Below are 19,872 nucleotides of genomic sequence, written 5' to 3' on the forward strand. Positions count from 1 at the left end.
TTAAGGAAAGAAAATAATACATGTGTGCAAGACAGACAGGTGGATAAAGTGGTGGAGATGAGGAAGAAGGTATTTTTAATATGCTAAGTGATTCCATACATGATTTTACTATTTACAACTACCTGGGTGTGAATACGGTTACCCTGATTCAGGAATGAGAAATAGCAAGGATCAAATACATTAAGTGACTTGCCTGGGTCACAAAGCCAGTGGCTGCTAGCCTGAGAGTTTGGGTCCTGGATTCAGTGGTTTTTCTCTATGTGACAGTTTTCCCAGGATCCCTGGAAGAAAGAGGTTGTGGCATCCTGAAAAAATACATTTGTAAAGAAAAAGCAAGTAAATCAATCCAAAATGTTCAAAAGAGAGACATGGGTCTAGGTACAATTCCATGGATGAAAACTAAAATAAAAACAGCTTAAGAAGAACAGGCAAAGTTTTCCTCAATGTTTTATAGTACAATGAATATATAGTACAGAAAGTTAAAGGACTTGTACAACACACACCCATATGCCCCGTGCCCTGGATGCTACAATGAACATATTGCTATGTTTACATTATCGAGATTGGTTCTTTTTCAAAAAATATATAATGATGATTGTACAATCACTGCTGATTATAAGCCTATAAATTAGTATAAAAATATAAATACTAGATTACAAATCCGATATGGTGAACAGTGATGCTTATTCATCTCTTTGACACCAATGCCAGGCTTGGTTACTGACACATAGTTGGCCCTTGAAAAATATTGTTGAATAAATGGATAATATAATCCCAGTATGTAGAACAGGTTTGGCTGGAGAATATAAAGTAATATACTCTCTGGTAAATGAGCATTCAAGGAGAAAGTGTTCTACAGGTGGAGGGAATTGTAACTCACAGGGAACAGAAGATTGTCAGGTTGGCAAAGACCAGAATAAGTTGAGGCTAGTCTTTTGCACATCTAGACACAAGCTCTAAAATCGGGTGGGGTGGTTAACATGTCAAGCTCACTAAGGTTTGGGGTAAAGGCCTTCAACGTTTGTTTGTTTTTTCTGTTACCAGAAGGATCTTGCACTTGCGAGGCAGGTACGGTGTCACTGAGCTAAATCCCCGGCCAGAAAGTCCTTCATTTTTGTTAGTGATCGATTACACAAGTAGAAGAGGCAAGAGCTATTCTTGGCAGAGTTGATACATTTAAAATTTAGAAAATAATGGGAAAGGAATTGGTTATTCTTAGAAAGATAAGCAAGACCCAAGATTAACAGAAAAAAAAAAAAAAGAAGATAGAAGAAGTGCTAATCCTGTTGTACTGTGAGTATTCCTAGCCACGTTATGCGCCAGACCAGCTAACAGACTTTGTGTCTAGAGGAATAAGGGGAGAGTTTGAAGAGGCCACAAAATTACACTAGCAGAATCATTAGCGGAACTGGAGATGTTCGTTCGCTCTAAGGAGGAAGGGTGTGGTAATATGTGAAGGGCTAACAGAAGAGGAGATGGAATGGTTTCCAGGTAGTGGATAAGCTGACCCAGCTGTATACCTAGACATCTGTGTGAAATATATATTCATATGTATATATATTTAAAATAGGAAGCATGACGATTAATACTTGCACACACACGCCCCCAAGAATAAAAACGTAAGGACTAGAACATACGAGTTGCTGCACTTTGAGTCCAGAAACAAACAGAAAACAGAGCGGGACATGTGGTGCAAATCTGTAACCCCAGCTGAACCAGGGGACCACAAGTTTGAGGGCAATTTACACCTTAGTGAGACCCTGTCTCAAAATGAAACATAGTACAGGGCTGGGGATGTAGCTCAGCGTGAAAGGCCCAGGTTTCAATCTCCAGTACTGGAGGAAAAAAAAAAAAAAGATAAAATTGTGGAGAACGCTGTAGGTTGGGATGCTCGTGGACCAGCCCAGCTGTAAAAGACGGGAGCAACAGGGTTTATCAGCGCTGAGGGGTGGTCTGCCGCTGGTACCGCAAAGAGCAGAGCAGAGCCAGGCCATGGTCTTCCTCCACTTCCGCTGCACATGCGTGCACCGGCTACTGTACATGTGCTGCTCATGCGCCTGGGAGATGAGTCTCTGCCTTGAGATTCGAGGATGTGAGCCTGAGGCACAGAGCTAGGGCCCTGTCCAGGTGCCGGTGAGGCGGGAGGCCACCCAGGAGGCCCGCCTGCCCTGGAACCCAGGTGGCGAGTGAAACCCAGACACCTGCTCTGGAAGAGGAAGTTAAACCTGCAGGCTTAACTTCAACAAGGGGCACAAAAGAAAGAAACACTGAAGACCTGGGGAAAGTTTATAACGCAGAAAAGAGACAATCAATTCAACACACTGTACTTAAATGTTAAGAGATAGTTACTAGAGCAATGATGAAAGGTCTTAAAGGAAGAAATGGACGAATTTTTCTATATTTTAATTCTGAGAATAAAGCAAGACTAATAGTAGGAAGACAGACTCTAGCAGAGTGCAAAGCAAGAACTTTCTAAATAATTATATTTATTCAACAGTGGACATCAATCAAATGTATACACGCTCTGCCCTTGTCTCTAACCTATACAGTATTTTAATCAAATACTCAGTTAAAGGTGTAGAAAGGTACATCATCCAATCAGAGCAGTGGAACAAAAAATTAAATACACACACACACACACACACACACACACATGCGTGCACGCGTGCACAAAACAAAATCAGCTGAGCTGATGAACTGAAATTAATTGGCCCAGATACCAGAGATCTGAAGCCAAACAACCTATAAACACGGGGCCTGGCATATAGCCGCCCTATAAATTTGTTGATTAATCCTTGAGCTAAATACATGTCCATCTTGTTCTCCAGCAAAAGGACAGGCATTTGTTCAATGAGTTTCCACTCTGGGTGGAGAGGGAAATATGTGATATACATGTAAGTAGCAATAATTTCTATGAAGAAAAATAAAGTTGGGAAAAGGGGAGAGAGTAATGTGCGGTCCGTCTTTCTCGTTTTGTTTTGTTTTGTCTGGAGGTAAGAAACTCCTTTAGGGAAGGAGATAGCTGAGCGGAGATTTACATGAGGCATTGTGTTAGTGATCAATTGCTACCTCACAAATTACCCTAGGATTTATTCGCTTAAAATAGTGACATTTATTTGTCTGGTTATTGCAGTCCTGGGGATTGAAACTTAGGCCTTTACAATGAGCTACATCCCTAATCTTTTTTTTTTTTTTTTTTTTTTTTTTTGAGACAGAATCTCCCTAAATTCCTAACTTGCCCAGACTGGGCTTGAACTTGCAGTCCTTCTGCCTTCAGCCTCCTAGAGTGCTGTGATTACAGATGTGCATCAGCACGCCCAGCTATTAACAGCATTTATTATCTCGCAGCTTCAGTGTATCTGGAGCCTGCCCATGGCTTAGCTGGGTCCTCTGGCTCAGGAGCTCTCATGAGGCAGTCACTGGGGTTTCCACAAAGGCTGTGGTCGCTGCATGCTCTGCCAAGGAGGCTCTGTTACCAACCTCACTCAGAAGATGGGTGGCAGGATTCACTTCCTCCTAGGCCAGTTCCTTGTCATGCTGTCCTCTCCACAGGGTGGCCCACAAAAGGCACCTTGCTTCATGAGAACAAGTAAGAAAAGACAGAGAGTAATGAGCAAACCTGGGAGTCACTGTCTCACAGCTCGACCTCAGATGTGCACATCAGTTTGCACTCTTCTATTCTTTTTTTTTGGGGGGGGGGTTAGGGATCAAACTTAGCCCTTGCACTTGCGAGGCAGGGGCCAGAACCACTGAGCTAAATGCCTGGCCCTCCTCTTCTATTCTTTTTTTTTTGGGGGGGGGGTTAGGGATCAAACTTAGCCCTTGCACTTGCGAGGCAGGTGCCAGAACCACTGAGCTAAATGCCTGGCCCTGCCCTCTTCTATTCTTGAGAAGCACCTCACTGGAACCTGCCCGCAGAGGACAACTCACACCAGGAAATTCCTACCAGGTTACCGGAGCCCCTCGCAGTGGGTTCTGGTATCCTGCTCAGTGCTATGGCTAAGGAGGGAAGAGAGACAGGGAGAGTTAAAGAGACAGATATGAGGAACCCGGATGTTCAGCACCTTATGCAGGCAGAGGCTTGAGCAAGCCAAGGCCCCGGCCAGCCAAAGCTGTTGATATTTAGTGTGACATCACAGTTAAGTTAGAGTAAAGGGGAAGCATGTTGTTGCTAGGGATACATTGTTGACGCAGGCAAGGCTTGTAAAGGAAGAGACAAAGCATTCTTGAAATAGGAAGAGAACAGACAGAATATAGGTTGCGATTAGCAAATAACCTTGTCGTTTTAGTAAAGAACATTTTAATCCTAGTAATGGAATTTGGGTAAGAGTCACTCTGACTTTGGCACGTAGGCTTCCGTCCGACTCACTTCCATAAACAAGCCAGTTGTGGGGTTCACTCTTTGCAGCCTGCACTGCTCACAGCCTGCTTTGGCCATAACCAATGGGGCGGTCCCCACCCCAGCCAGAAGACTGCGTACCCTACATACTGTGCCACACACAGATCTGGGGAAGACGGAAACAGCAAAATCAAAGACCTGATGGATTATAGGAACAGAGAGGAGGAAGCTGGATGTACGAAGTCAAGGAGCGGGTGTGGCTTGAAGAGTAGGCTGGGGCCAGATCCTTGGTCATACAGAACTTTTTAGGTCTCAGTAGTTTAGATGAAGAGCATTAAAAAATCGCTTGTAACTTCACCTTTTATGAAATCATAATGATGGCTCACACATCCTTTTTGATTATTTATGCCTTATGTTTAGTAGCATTTCTGTAGGGAAGCTAGCAATTCCCTATCAGTTGTTTTCTACATTAAAAAAATATTTTATGTAACCAGGTCTTCGCTCACCAACTAACAAGCTAGTGATCTATAAATAGATGACTGAAAATCAGATTCTTTAGAATTTGTTTTGCTTAGGGAAGGAGGATGCGTTAACACCGTTATTCATTGCAGCGAATTAAACCTATCTCACTTCAGGCACAAGTTAGGAGATGCGAGGAGTCGGGATGGGCAGCAACTGGTCAGCAGGACCCGAGCCTGTGTGTGCACAGCGAGAGAAAGGCTCCCTTCGTCCGTGGGTGTTCAGGAGGCGGGAGAGAGGCAGGCTGCTTCCTGCTGCAGAAGAAACACGCTCAAATTGCTGTTTTCTTCTCCCTGGTTATCTGGGTCAGTTAATCCCGGCGCACGGCTGACAGCTGAGCTCTTCCCCGGCCAGGCTTCGCCGCTTTGAAATCCTACCCCAGTGATGTCAGCCGGGGAAGAGCCCTGCCAGCCCTGCCCTTGCGCAAGATGAGATCCAGGGGAAATGGACGCTGTCTTTGCTCAGGAAACATCTGGTTGATCCACTAGTCCTCGGGCGGGTCACAGGCTGTTTTATAAGTTAGCGGGGCAGAATAGGATGGGAAGACAATGGCGCTTCGGCGATTACTCAACCTCACCCTCACCGTCGAGTTACGGACCAGAATGAGAAGTGAGGAATCGGCCTCCCTAGCAGGCGCTGTCCTCCGGGGACCGGTGCCTCCGAAGCGCAGCCACATTTCCTAGTTTGTAATGGGAAACGAACGCTGTGTACAGGCGCTTAAAGTAGCTGGAACGGGAACCCGAGCCAAGCTGCAGAGAGGCGGGCGAGCTCCTCTTTGGAAGCTTTCAGCAGTCCCCTCATTCTTCAATACCAGACCTGAAATACCGGCTCCTAAAGGAGGAGAATATTCACTCTCCCTTGGAAAATGAAACTCCGCATTCATGGGTAAGTAGAATCCGTGACCACTTAAGACCAGATCCAGCCCCTCACAAGCTGACATAGCACTGAAGTTGCTGTAGGGCTTGTGTGGCGCTCCGGGTACCATTTTTATCCTGCTGGGTTTCCATCGATGGTTTTCTCAGTTCATGAACCACTAGAAACAAATTGGGCAAAACAACTCAGAGAAAAAGGGATGGGGTGTGCTGTCCTTCCCCAGCTCGGGAGCCCCATTCTGTCCCTGTGTGGTCCTCCCCCAACTTCCATCCCCACCCCACCCCTAGATGTACCCACTGGAAAAGCGGGTTTTCTTCACTTGTAGGGTGCTGGCCTGCAAAAGACAAGATCTCTTCTGGACCTGTTTTGCCTCCTGCCTCTCTCTACCCTCCTCCAGTTAGATCAACAATTCCATTCTGCTGTGCAGAATTTTTTAAAAAGATATTCAATTTAAGTCTTCTAAAGATTCTGAATCAGAATAGTAAGTTTGTTAAAACCTGAAAACCACAGTTTTAATAATTCTAAAAACTCACTTGGTCCCAATGTCCACTCTTTGGAAAGAACTGAGCAGATCACAAGACTAAGAGTACTTTGTTTATTTGTTTTTAACCCGTCTTTTGGAATACTGGTCATACTGAGATCATGAGGCCCTGGGATTGCTGCATCACCTTTGGTGCATGGCACATAGCTTCAAAGATATTTTGTGGGCCGGGCATGGTGGTGCACGCCTGTTATCTCAGCACTCAGAAGGCTGAGGCAGGAGGATCGCTGTGAGTTCCAGACCAGCCTGGGCTACACAGTGAGTTCCAGGTCAGTCTCAACTACTTAGTGAGACCCTGTCTCAAAAAACAAACCAACAAAAATTTGTGTTCTATGTTGTGTGAATGTAACTGAAAAGAAGACCCAGTTTTGCACCCTCTTGGAGCGTGTGTGTAAATGAACAAACAACCAACAGCATTTAATGTAAGAAGTACACAGTATGCACATGGGGCCATGAAACAGAGAATGACTCTTGACCCAGTCCCTGATTATTTCTGCTGCGAGGCCCCCTCAGAGGAGGTAACATTTCAGCAATGCTGTGCTTGATTTGACCACGTCAAGCTCAAGTAAAGTAGGGCGCAGGGCACTCCAGGCGGGCAGGACATCTGGCACAATGACTGTTACAAGATTAGCCCTCCGCCAGAACGGAAGGGAGAGCCGTGGGGTTGGAATGTGAGAATGGCCACAGCACGGAGGGTTTTATGACTCAAGGTAGAAAATGAGTAGTTTATTCTACATAACTATTGGAAGTTACGGGGGGAGGGGGTTAAGAGAGGTAGAGATATTGCCTGATTTTGTTTTTGGATACTTCAGTCTTACTAGCACATGGAGGAATAATTGCAGGGAGGGGCAGCAATGGACACCCATTCAAAGCCTCTTCCAGTCATCCAGAGGGCAACGAAGAGACTGGACCTACAATGGGAGCGGCAGAGAAAGAAGTGGTTGGATTCCGAATATGTTTTGGAGGCCAGTTTGTCTTGGGAAAGTTACTGAAAATTGGATACGACTTCAAAATAAACCTCGGGGAGGGCAGAGAAGGGGCCTTCCACACAGAGGCGTGCAGGAGGGACGTCATATCATGTTGAAAAGTCAGTATCAAAAACCGGCATCAAGACCCACAGAGGAGCAATAGAAAAAAGGAAGACCTCGGACTGCTTGGGCTCCAGGCTGTGCCTCAGCAGGCTGAGTTACTTCAGGTGTGTTATTTGGCCTCTCTGAGCCATATATTTTATTTCTCATCAGTAAATTGGAGATACTATTTCTTATCTCACCAAAGACCAAACTACAAATAAAGCACCCAGTCTAGTGCCTAAGGTACAGCACACACTTCAGAGTGGTAATTAACCATGGGGTGCCCAGATATCTGGTCGAGTATTTTGAGTGTGTCTGTGAGTGGGCTTGGGGATGAGATGAACATTTGAACTGGGAGAGTGAAGTAGATTGCCCTCCCTGTGAGAGACCCTCATCCAGTCAATTGAAGTCCTGGATAAAACAAAAAGGCTGAAAGGCTGGGAATTTAGCTCAGTGGCGCCACACGTGCCTGGCAAGTGTAAGGTCCTGAGTTCGATTCCTGATAGCACACACACAAAAAAGAAAAAAATGGAAAGAAAGAAAGAAAGAAAAGGAGAAGAGAAGAGAAGAAAACAGAAAAGAAAAGAAAAAAGAAAAAAAAGGTTGAGCTCCAGAGAACAGGAGGGAACTTCCCCCGTCTGGCTGCTTTGAGCTGAAGGACTGCTTTTCTCTGGCGTCTAAACTCTGAGATGATAAAATGTCACCTCCTCCTGGCAATTTGGGGACTAGAACTGCATTGTGGACTCTTCCAGCTTACAGACTCAAGAGACTGCGATTTCTTAGCCTCCTCGTTGATGCTGTTTCTCTGGAGAACATGGAGCCAGTTCATCAAAGGCCACCTCTAGAAGTGGGAACTCTTCCAATCTAAAGGTTCTGGGTTTCATTTGTTCAGCACTATCATACATTAGGATTTTTTTTAAAAAAATCATTCTTGGAGAGAATAGATTTAGAGTGAGCCTTGAATCTGGACGGAAATGTGGTAAAAGTTGGGAAAGATTTCCTTCATAAGCCAAAGGGATAGCTGAGCACAGAAGTAGGACAATGGGAGGCCAAGAATTCTGTACAAGTGGGGAATGTTAATAGCGAATAGTTGATAATATTAATTAACCACTTATTAAATGGGACACATTAGAGGTGATTGACTGCTTATGAAGTGGCAGGCATAGGCCAGGAGACCAGAGGTCTACGGGTGAGGGAGCATGTGGGCTGGTTATTGATCTCCTACTTAACAGTCCTTTGAGCCATTTATTAGTTTATTAATGCCGCTGGGAGTGCTGGCACACACTAGTCACCCCAGCAACCTGAGAGACTGGGGCAAGAGGATCACAAGTCCAAGCACAGCCTGGGCAATTGAGTGACTTAGCAAGACCCTGCCTCGAAAAAATAAATAAATAAATAAATAAAAATAAAAATGAAATAAAAAAGGGCTGTGGATGTAGCTCAGTGTGGTGACCCTGGGTTCAACCACCCATACCACAAAAACAAGAAGATGCCATGGCTGCAAGAAGGAGGAGGACTTTCTTTCTCCAGCAGTCACCAAACGGGGTGGCTTAGAACAGACCAAGCAAGGAAGAAGTATTTCCAATCCTTCATCTCAGCTTTCATCTTCGAATCCAAGGTGTTTACTCCAGTTCTTATCATTTCCCGGACGTGGTGGAAGGGACAAGGACCACATGAGGTCACACTTTCTTCTTTCAGCATCCTGAGCTGGAAGTGACACACAGTACTTACTCAGCGTGGGCCAGCATCTAGTCTCATGACTGTATGTCACCACCCTGGGGGAGGCGGGGCTGGAAGGCTATGCACTCTGTGAAAACTTGGTCACTTTGGAGTCAGCAGCCTGTGGGATGATGAGCACTTTGCTACTAGCTTCTAAATTCAGTTTTCCTCCCATATGGTGGTGAATCCATGCTTTCTCAGTATTGTAAACATTTGGACACGTGTCCCACGTGTCCTCGGCATCCTGTTAATGCCCTAGTGGAAAAATTCATTCCACCTTGCTTTACTCCAGTGCCCGGCACTAGACCCAGGACATCACGCAGAGAACTTGAAAAGTCACCCTCATAGCATGGTACTTTGTCACTGCCCCACTGTTCTATCTGAAGAAGTGGAGCACGTTCATACGTATCCAGGTAGACACAGACACATATTCATGTAAATATATTAGCAAAATCAATAATGTCTCTACAGCCAGGCATGGTGGTAAGTCACCCTCATAGCATGGTACTTTGTCACTGCCCCACTGTTCTATCTGAAGAAGTGGAGCACGTTCATACGTATCCAGGTAGACACAGACACATATTCATGTAAATATATTAGCAAAATCAATAATGTCTCCACAGCCAGGCATGGTGGTGCACTCGGGAGGCTGAGGCAGGAGGATTGCTGTGAGTTCGAGACCAGCCTGGGCTACATAGTGAGTTCCAGGTCAGTCTCAACTACATAGTGAGACCCTGTCTCAAAAAATATAACAAAACAAACAAACAAACAAACAAAGTCTCTACAGCCTTCCATTTGCATTTGGTTTGTTCTGAACTCTGACCCAAACAAATAACGTACTCCAGTCTTCTCAGAGAAAAAAAAATTTTTCCTTATAGTTGGAGATGCATCTAGAAAACTAAAATTTGGAGAAAGTAGACTTGCTTTTTTTTTTTAAGGCTTTGTCTTTTATTTTCCACTTCTGGCCCCTGGCATGGCTCTGCTGTGAGGGGTTAAATGACAGTCCCAGCAGAAGGCATGTTGGACACCAGCATGGGCCGGAACAGATGGGTGGTGGGGCTGGTGTTATGGTTTATATCACGACATCCCCCCAAAACCTCCTGTGCTCATAGAAGGGCTTCTGGAAGGTGATTGGATGATGGGGGTGATGCAGTGAACTTTCTGTTTAAAGGAAGGATTTAGGTGAAAGAGGTGGATCACTGGCTGTGACCTGGAGGGGATCACTGCTATATGCCACTTGCTCCTTACCTCTCTGCTTTCTGGGTGCTGTGAAGCACACAGTTTTCCTTCCACTACACCCCTCTGCCGTATTATCCCACCTTGGTGCCAGCCAGTGCTGGACTAAAATTCTGAACCAGAGTGTCTCTTACATCGCAGGTGTTGGGTATTGTGCCCTAGTGGCGAGAAAGTGACTACGACAGGTGCCCGCCTCCACCACTTTCATTCTTTCCAGGTAAACTTCAGAAGCCCGTGGTCCACTTTGGAAATTCAATTTAAGTATCAACTATCCTATGCACATCCTGACAGGAAGATTCGGAGTCACAGGACTTCACACAGTATGACAGGGTCCCCCAGGACCATCACGGAGGGACCACTGGAGATGTTGGGGGATCGTGGAGAAAATGAACAGCTGTGAGGAATTGTAAACCTTGCTAAATCATTCCTCAACCTAAAATCCTTCAAAGCTTTCTGGTGCTCCTGGTATCCAGCCCAGAAGTCTTGCGGGGATCTCAAGACCACCGTGTCCTATACGCCTGTTTCTTTAGCCATGTGAAGAGCAGGATTCCTTTCCTCTGGGAGGAGAGGGGGAAGAGTAAGGGAAGGGGCAGGATCAGCTCAAAGTGTGCTCTATCGATGTTTGAAAATATCACAGTGAGTTCTGTGCAATTAATGTGCCCTGGGGTAAAAAGACCCTTTCCCCCATGCCATTGCTCTAGCCATACTGGCCTTTTGGTCTTCTCAGATGTCGCTGACTCTTTTGCTGAGGGCTTTTGCGCAGTCAGATCTTTGGTCTAGCATGGTTCTCTTCCTCCATCTTCTCCCAGCCAGCTCCAGTAGGTTCTTCCTCTCCCCTCACCTTCAGCTCGTGCCCTACAGCACCCTCTGTTGGTCCTTCCTGCTCACTGTCCTCCATCTCCAGCAGCTGATCGTCTTGGCTTTCACATTAGACCGTAAGCTCCCTGCAGGCCGACACCAGGGCTGACCCACAAAGCACTCTGCCCAGCCTCAAGAAGGATGCTCTCAGGCTATAAACCAATGCCTGTGAGTGACTGAATGGCTCCATGCTTTTAAACCTCCCTCCTGAGCCAGCTGGGTGGTGCTACCATAAACATGAAACCCAATGGTCTCTTCCTGCTTTGTCTCCTCCGAATCCAACTGGGCAGCAGGAGGGTTGAAGGGCAGGCATCAGGGATGGGGATCCTGGGGGAGGAATCTCAGCCAGGGAGTCAGGCCAGGACTCTTGCTGTGCAATAGGAACATTTTCAAGGGAAGTGACCTCCTGCTGTTACTCCTGGGCTCCAAGGTAGCCATTAACTTTGAATAGTTAGGAGTGTGGATGATTTGCTTGTGGGGGAAAACAACATGGAGTTTTCAGAGCACTGCTAGAGTCATGAAATTTCAACTAAAATGCTCAGCTGAACACGGTCCATTCCACGCCACATCTACAACGCGACAGTACAGAAACCTAGGAAATCTAGAGCCCCACCCCCACCCCAAATGCTAACTTGAATCAGAGGAGGATGAGCTTGTGTACCTGGATGGGTGTAGGCTTCAGGGTTTGCTATCACTGTCTTCTCTGAATCACGTATTCACTCAGTTCCCATGTGAATACCTACTACGTACTATACTCAAGGGCCAGTAATCAAAACAACCGTGTCTCCATCCATGGAATAGTCACTGGCTACACGGACATGGGAGGGGTAAGCCATAGCAGTAAGCTAAAGAAATGACAGCGGATTTACAGCTTTCCAGTTCTTGTTGGGAAAACGACTGGGATCCATCCAACTGCCGTGAAATCAACAGCCACTGCACTTCTTCGGCACCCCTGGCACCTACTGTAGCTAGAGGATTCTGCATTTCCACACTTCATATTTTAACGTTGTGTTGGATTGTTCTTAACTCCAAATTAGCAAGCGTAAATGCCAAAGAGTCAAAATCCCACTAATTATAGTAGCATTTTGCCACCTTTTCCTAAGTGCCTCACCTAAAAATTTGGTGCTCTTAATATTCTGAGTTCTTACCAATGACTTCTGTTTAAAGAAATAGTTTGCATAACACTATTTCATGTCAGCTCTGTTCAAAGACTATAATCTTGGCATGGGGGTGAGTGCTTATTATCTCAGTTACTTAGGAGGCTGAGGCAGGAGGATCACAAACTGAATGCCAGCCCAGGGGAAACTTAAGACCTTGTCTCAAAATAAAATTTAAAAGGCTGGGTAGTGTCTTACATGAACAAGGCCCTGAGTCCAGTCCCCACAACTACAAACAACTGCAATCTTAGTGCTTACATTTCAAAGAATCTATACCTAAGATTTCAGCTTATTCTGTACAACATGAGGCTTTATTTAGTTTGCCTAAAGTTAAGTTACAGTTGCTGATGATGATACTTTGATGATAAATTGAATTAGTGTATTTACATAATCCTATCCATGTCCCTAGTGACTGGGGCACAGGTAGGTGTGTATTTGAGGAGAGCCTAAATCATAGAATGGCACAGGACACTTTGAAAGGAAATGCAATTTTTTTCCTTGGCATGAGGAAGATGAAGGTCTTTCTATTGCTTTTAGCAGCAATCCCACCCCCAAATGCAGACGAGTATCAAAGATAAAATGAAGAACTGTACTGACTTTAACCTCAATTTGAGGGCCTGTATCAATCTCTACCTAAACATGTACACTTGCAGGTAAGTGAGCCCCAAATCCTTTGTGTGTTCAAGGCCATGAGTTAAGCCATTTGTCAAGTGCAAACAAGAGATGTAACTGGATGGAGGTTTAGCTCAGTGGCACCGCATCTGCCTGGCAAGCATGAGGTCCTGAGCTCCATCCCCAGTGGTAGTGGTGGTGGTGGTGGAACGAATTCACTCTCACAAAACTAAAAAGAAAAGAAGTTACACACAAGACAGATGTAAGTCGCTCTGTGTTTATTCATCATGGAACATGCTTTTCTTCCCTGAGAGAAAACAACAGTTCGATGCACCACATTTTAACAAACGCTTTCTTTTGACTTTGTGTCCATGAAACACGAATAGTGACTCAAAAATTTCCCTGAGATCATTAAGCTATGCACTGGGCCACAAACCATCTGACCCTACCAAAATTCAGCAAAAAGCACAGGACACTGAAAGTCCTTTTGGTGGAAGAAGCAGCAGACAGTGTGGGTAGAATTCCCGAGGCAAGAAAGGTGTAGAATCAAGCCACTAATTAAATGTTACCTGACCCCGAATTATCATTACCCTTTCAACATCTCCAAACATTCAGGAAGGGAAATTCATCCCGTGGCATAGAAAGATACTTTTATCACAGTGATGTTCAGGAAGAATTTTCCCTTTTGCTGACTGTCTGTGCCTCACTTTCCAGTAAAATGCAGAGCTAGAGGCATAGGTGGCCTTTCCCTACTGGAATAAATTCCAGATATAGACAACGAGGAAACAATGTTTATCACATTACGTGCTCAGTTGGGACTTCAATCCTTCACAAAATGGTCCCAATATCATAACAGGGGAAAACATACTGGATTAATACCTCAAATCCCAGCCTAAGGAAGTCCACACAGCAGAAGACAAACCAGCACACGTCTCCAGTTTGGGGTCCTGCGGGTCAGTTCTGTACAGCTCTCTGGCTTGCTTTCTAAAGCACATTCTGGGGAGGAGCCAGCTTACCAAGAACGGCCCCTCTCACAAGTTGCTGTCATCCCTCCACCCACCCGTCCCCCTGAAACGGCACAATGGAATGCCTGGGTTTCCTATTGAGGACTTCCCTTTTACAAATAAACAAGCAAAGATTTCCTTAATTTGCTTCTTATTCAATAAGGGAAGGAGACAGCTGACAGTGGGGCAGGGCGAGGAGGAAAGGAAGTGGGTGAGCCAGGCTCCAGGCAAGCAGGCTTCCGGATGTGGGCTGGAGGGTGTGCAGGTCTCTGGAGACGGAACTGTGACAGGAAGGCTGAGCATCAGTGGACTGTGGCACTTCCGGAAATGTCGTGCTGTGGATGCACGGACCCCGGTTTTCTTTCTTAGATTTCGTTTTTGTTTTTTGTGTGGTGCTGGGAATTGAACCCACTGTCTTGGTGCTGAGCTATATCCCCAGCACTCTTTGTATATTTTGAGACAGGGTCTCACCAAGTTGCTAAGTTGCCCAAGTTGGGCTCAAATTATAATTCTCCTGCCTCACCCTCCCAGGATGCTGGAATTACAGGCGCATCCCGCTACACCCAGCTCTCTTTCTTAGGTTTTGTTGAGGTAGTTCTGACAGGCTTTCACTATATCTTTCAGGAAGTTCGGCACGCCATTCTGCAAAGGAAAAGAAACTGTCATTTTTATATCCTCCTGGTGATCACAAGGTAGAGAAAGATGGTTCTGGGCACAATAAAAGACAGTAGGGTCCCAAAGCAGATTTCAACAGGATGTTCTCACACGTAATGATGAAAGGCAAGATTTGAGCACAGGGAAGTCTAGACATCCTTGTTGCTGCAAGGAACTGCCTTCCATTTCGCCCATTGCTAATAAAATACAGAGAACTCTGTGAGATTTTGTTTCTTCAAGAGAAAAGAAAGGACTGAAAGTGTGATCTTGCGGGGTTGTTGGATCTTCCAAAGCAGCAACAAGAAGGACTTGCTTTCTAGGATTAGGAAAGAGTAAGGATTTGAGGTCAGATGGTAGGATGTATTATTACTTAATAGTGTTAACCCAAGCACGAGACTTTTATAAACGCTCCTCCATGGAACAGAAAACTTTTATCTCTATTTTTGTAAAAGGAGAAATTCACAGCTTCCCTAAGTAAATAAAACACAGTCAACAGCACAGCCAGGATTCAAAATCACTTCTTTTCAACCTGAAAATTGATGCGCATTTTCTCTCTCCCTTGAACCTGTATAAAACAGGGTGAATGCTCCCCATAATGCCAGGGTCCTAGATAGTCTCTAGTGACCTAGGCTACCCTTGCAGTTTCTTTCCCTTACAGAAGCAAAAAAGAAAAAGAAAAGAAAAAAAGGAACAACAAAACCAGAGGACTTTATCAGGCCTGGGCTTGTCTGGTTGTCGTTAAGCCTGGCCACCCCCCGAGTCAGGTCTGTCTTCCTCTTTCATAAGCACATACTGGGTCCAAAAGCACAATTTTTCCTGCAGGGAGCAGCCGATTGTCCAGAGGTGCCAGAGAGTGATCCTGGCCGGGTCTGGGGCCACCAGCAGGGAGGAGCTGGCACTCCAAATTAACAATTACTTTGTCTTTTGTCTTTGCCTCCATCCGGGTTGTTGGCAGCTCCTAACCGGAGTCACTCAACCGAGCTCTTCACAAAAGAGCCCCGTGACGCTGGGGCACCGTGTCTCTTCAGCCTGACAGCCTCGCCGGCTAAGCCAACATTTCCAAACACCCTTCCTCCACTCCCGCCCCTGGGATCTCACCTTGGCGGCCCAGTTAATGAGCCAGGACGGGATTTGGCCACACGGGTTATCAAAGTGATACATGAACACTAGAGGGGTAAAGAAAAGACAATACAGAAAGACGACAAAATATTGGAAAAACAGCAACAAACCCCTGCCAACAGTGCACCTCCATATTCAGGCCCAGAAATCAGACTGTTCCAGAGGACTTCTCTCCACCGACCTGCTGTGGCATGTTCATACACAAGCATTTTTAAAACCATGGCCACATGCCCATTTTGCTATTTTTTTTTTTTTTAAGCATTGTGCTGGGCATTTGGAGATAGACTCTTGTTTATCCTAACAATGCTCGGGAACTGACAAATTAAGCCCATTTGATTGGTAAACAGAGACCCCAAGAGGTTAGGTGATACAACAGCTCTACGAGTGTCAGAACTATGGTTCGGGTTTTGCCCGAGACACGGGCCACACTCGATCCAGTCCAGCAGGTGGCCGCCTCCCCGCCCCGCCCCGCCCACACTTGCCTCTCAGGGGCTGGATCTTTAGAAGGTAGAGAGGTCCTCCCCGGTCTCCGGGTTTGCGCTGAGCCGGGGCCACATCCTCCAAGACAGAGGTGCCCGACACGCCTGCCCTTTCCCAGCTCAGTGTGCGTGGCACAGGACCGGCCTGAGGGGTCCTAAGCCCTCCGAGTTCCTTCTGATGTGATTTTACCAGGACCAGGGCAAGAGTCAGAGCACAGTGGGCGGCTGGGTCAGATCCAGCCGTCTTCCTCTTGCTCTAGCTAAGAGGGGAGGGTGAATTAAGGCTCTTCTCAGGTGCTGACCCCGTCTGCTGTGCACCTGTGCCTGCCCCCACTGACCGCCACTCCGTGCCCCGACTCGCTCCCCACCAGCGTGGCCCCAGCGTTACCTCTGCTCCCCGCCTGGCCATCGCTCTCAATCGCCAGGCTCTGCTTGTACTGATTTACCCGGATCACACCAGGCTTCTCGGGAAACTGAGGCAGAGAGGTGCTCTGGGCCAGGACCACATGGATCTTCCTCCCCTCCACCTCTAGGTCTCGCCGCTGCCGGATGTAAACATACTGAGCTGCCCGTCAAGGCTCCACAAGGCCACCAGCACTGCACAGGACAGGGGAGCCTCGCAAGCTGGAGGCAAAGGAGGCGAGATCGCACTTCCCACTGGGCATTTGCTGCGGCTGCTGGCCCCATGTCGTCATCTGCCTGGTCTCCCAGTCTGTCCTGGGGTGTGGTGCCCGGCGAGGACTCACGGATGCTTTTCATCTTGCAAGGACACCATCCCTCCTTTCTCCAGAAGGCACTCGGCGAGGGCAAAGGATTGCCACTGACCCGCCGTGTGAGCCTGGGCAAGTCACCTGCAGCCTCTGGATGCAGGAGAGGGGCGTGATAGCGCCGCAGGCCTGCTGGGCCTTCAGAGTGAGACAAGGGCAGAAGCCCTCCGGAGACGACGGTGTCGCTCTGCCTTATCCAGTCCTCACCCACGCCCTGGGGACAGATCTGCATGCACAGACGTCGGCAGCGCTGCAACTGGGGGCAGCAATCAGGCAGGGACCAGAATACTCAGTAGGCAGGTGCCCTCCCCGGGTCAGCAGTGGTGCACTGAGGATGACGGAGCCTCTTCCTCCCCATAAACTTCCACACAGCAACCACCAGGGCTGTGTCTGTCACAGGGAAGGTAAGCGCACGCGAAGAAACCAGAGTCGCTCCTGAGCCCTTACCGGTAATAAACGCTGCCCGCTCCCCACGTCTACAGGGTGCGGCTGGTGAATACTTCAAGCAAAAAACGCAAATCTCAATACAGTAAGAGGCACGTTGCCATTAATCTCCCTCAAAATGCTCCCCCTGCTCGGAACACACTCTCCATCGTACTGCTCTTGCCACTTTTGGAAGTGGCTCGGGTGTCCTGAAAATTGATTCAAGTCATTGACCTTTCACGGTCATTCTGATTTTGAGGAAGAGCTAGAAGTCGCACAGTGCCAGAGCCCATGAGTCAGGCGGATGAGCGCACATTGTAATATGTCCATTTGAAAGACATCTCCGTAAACGCTTTGAATTAATTCAGGACACCGGGACAGCCCAACAGGAATGGCAATGTGTCTTGTGCTGTAGTCATTTTTTAATTTTTCATGTAAACATTTACCATATTTTTGATTCCATACAGCATCAATTTTGACCTTGCAAAGACCTGGGAATATCATTATCAGTAATCTCCTCCATGCTGTGGTTGACAAAACTTGAGGTAAGAAACTTGCTTAAGATCCTATGACCCAGTAGAAGGGATAGAACCTAAATTTGAACCCGGACCTGGTTCTAGTCCCGATTTAGAATGTCATAGCTGGACGGGGCTCAAGTTTTTTAATTATACTTTCAAATAACAGCGCTGCAAAAGTAATTCAAAGCCTAAGGCAATCAAAAAGTCCCTCTAGCTGAGTATGGCGACGCATGCCTGTAATCCCTAGCACTCTGTGAGGCTGAGGCAGGAGGATTCCAAATTGCCTGAGCTGGGGCAACGTAGTGACTTTGTGAGACTTGTCTTAAAAGTAAAATATTTTAAAAGAGCTAGGGTTGTAGCTCAGTGCAAAGGCCCTGGGTTTAGTTCCCAGTACACCAAAAGAGTCACTCTAAGAACTATACAATCCATTACTGAAAATCTCAGGCTCTTCCCAGCCCCCACCAACCCCATCCCTTTCACTGGATGGTCCCCGAACTCTTAGGGGCCCACCACGTCGCCCAGCAGCATGGACAATGCTGTCTTTCTCTGCTCTCCTCCTCCCAAGCCTCTCACTTTTCCCTCACAGCAAAAACCAACTCACTCCCTTCACCACGTGCTCAGCCCACAGGACCGCATCACTCAACACTCGCAGAGGAAACGCCATCTGGACGCACTGATTATGATCTGTCACGGTGCTCCCAGTACCAGGTGCCATACAACCTGTGACCACTGATTTGCCGAAACAAGGACCTTCCCAAGGTCCTCCCTCGGATCTTCTGTTCTAAAACAAATGTTCTTGAGCCAGGTGTGGTGGCGCACACCTGTCATCCCAGCACTCAGGAGGCTGAGGCAGGAGGATCACTGGAGTTCAAGGCCAGCCTAGACTGTATACAGAGGGAGACCCTGCCTCAAAAACAACAACAGCCAAGCAGGTATTCTCTTCCATGGATCTCTTCTGTGTCCCTAGAAATTTTACAACCTAAATTAGGGAGATGTGTAGGCATAAACAAAGACTTAAGAAACTCATTCGAGGATTGTGTAGCATTGGAAAGCCAGTGAAACGGGATTTCGAGCATTCTTATAGATCCATTTCTGAGAACACCTGTGAGGCAGTGTCACTGTGAGCACTGTGCCATCAGAGGTGAGATCGTGCCTCAGTCCGCCCTTGGAGACAGCTGAACCTGCACCCCAAACCCGTCCCTGCCTCACAGCAGTGGTGCAAACCCGGGAGAGCTTTCAATTTCTCTTTGCCTCATCAGTTTCCTCACGTGTGAAATAGGGGGGATGATATGGGAATTACACTGTCCATGGCAGGGCAGAATTACATTGAAAAGAAAATTTTATTAAAATCTAAAGGATTAAGCGATTAACAATTCATTGAACTACAAGCCACGTGACTGTAAACTACCAGTCTGTGGACAGTGTGTGAAGAAATGGACTCCTGTGGTGCTTTTTTGGCAAGCTGGGGGCCAGGACAGACACACAGGCGCACACACAAGCACTGCCACTTTTTCCCTCTTTCCGGAGAATTGTTTAGGAACAAACAGACTTACATAATAGCAAAGCTGGAAAAGGTTCCAGGGATCACCTCATTGAATAGCTTCTAAACGTTTTTTTCTTACTATTCTGCTAAGACCTTTCATTAGGACACTGTTTTCCTTGGAAAATGAATTCACAAAGAGAAGCGAAGGAGCTGAAGCGTCACCTGTCCATCATTCAGCCCCATCTGATCCACCGGGAAAACCTCCCCGCTTCCCCTTAGGCTGGTTCTGAGGGGGGCGTCTCAGAGCTCCAGGGAACCAGGCAGGTTCCCCTCATCTCATTCCACTACTTCATTCCCTAGAGGCCCCGTGACCACAGCCAACGATCAAGGGGCCCCTGTGCAGTCCGCGGAGTCAGGAGGGCTTGCGGGGCGAGCGGAGGATGGGCAAGGCCTGGAGTTCTGGCTTCGGCTCTGCCCATCACCCCTCCTGACCCACTTCGT

General features: G+C 47.0%; 1 protein-coding gene and 2 long non-coding RNA genes across 6 annotated transcripts in view; 1 reads left to right on the forward strand and 2 right to left on the reverse strand.

The window, feature by feature from the left end:
- On the reverse strand, positions 1-5,264 carry LOC104859543. The gene is made up of 3 exons (XR_779424.2): positions 4,065-5,264; positions 3,481-3,575; positions 1-281 (listed from the first exon to the last, which is right to left on the reverse strand). It is a non-coding gene; the product is annotated as an uncharacterized LOC104859543 (long non-coding RNA).
- Positions 5,256-18,606, forward strand: LOC117285879. Its single transcript, XR_004516992.1, has 3 exons — positions 5,256-5,743; positions 17,838-17,915; positions 18,510-18,606. It is a non-coding gene; the product is annotated as an uncharacterized LOC117285879 (long non-coding RNA).
- Positions 14,410-19,872, reverse strand: part of Pctp (phosphatidylcholine transfer protein) — a 22,286-nt gene continuing 16,823 nt past the window's right edge. Inside the window, exons 4-6 of one of the 4 annotated variants that reach the window (XM_010620216.2) lie at positions 16,569-16,740; positions 15,681-15,748; positions 14,410-14,570 (exon numbers count right to left, since the gene is read on the reverse strand). In XM_010620216.2, the coding sequence (XP_010618518.1) occupies positions 14,505-14,570; positions 15,681-15,748; positions 16,569-16,740 (306 nt within the window). In that variant the 3' untranslated portion in view covers positions 14,410-14,504. Of the gene's footprint in view, positions 15,749-16,186; positions 16,441-16,568; positions 16,741-19,872 lie in introns of those variants that run through there. The other 3 variants (XM_019206947.2, XM_019206948.1, XM_033762965.1) reach the window with 3 other exon arrangements.

This window comes from Fukomys damarensis, unplaced genomic scaffold, assembly GCF_012274545.1.
Source record: "Fukomys damarensis isolate Sample0158 unplaced genomic scaffold, DMR_v1.0_HiC HiC_scaffold_13, whole genome shotgun sequence".
Classification (NCBI taxonomy): domain Eukaryota; kingdom Metazoa; phylum Chordata; class Mammalia; order Rodentia; family Bathyergidae; genus Fukomys; species Fukomys damarensis.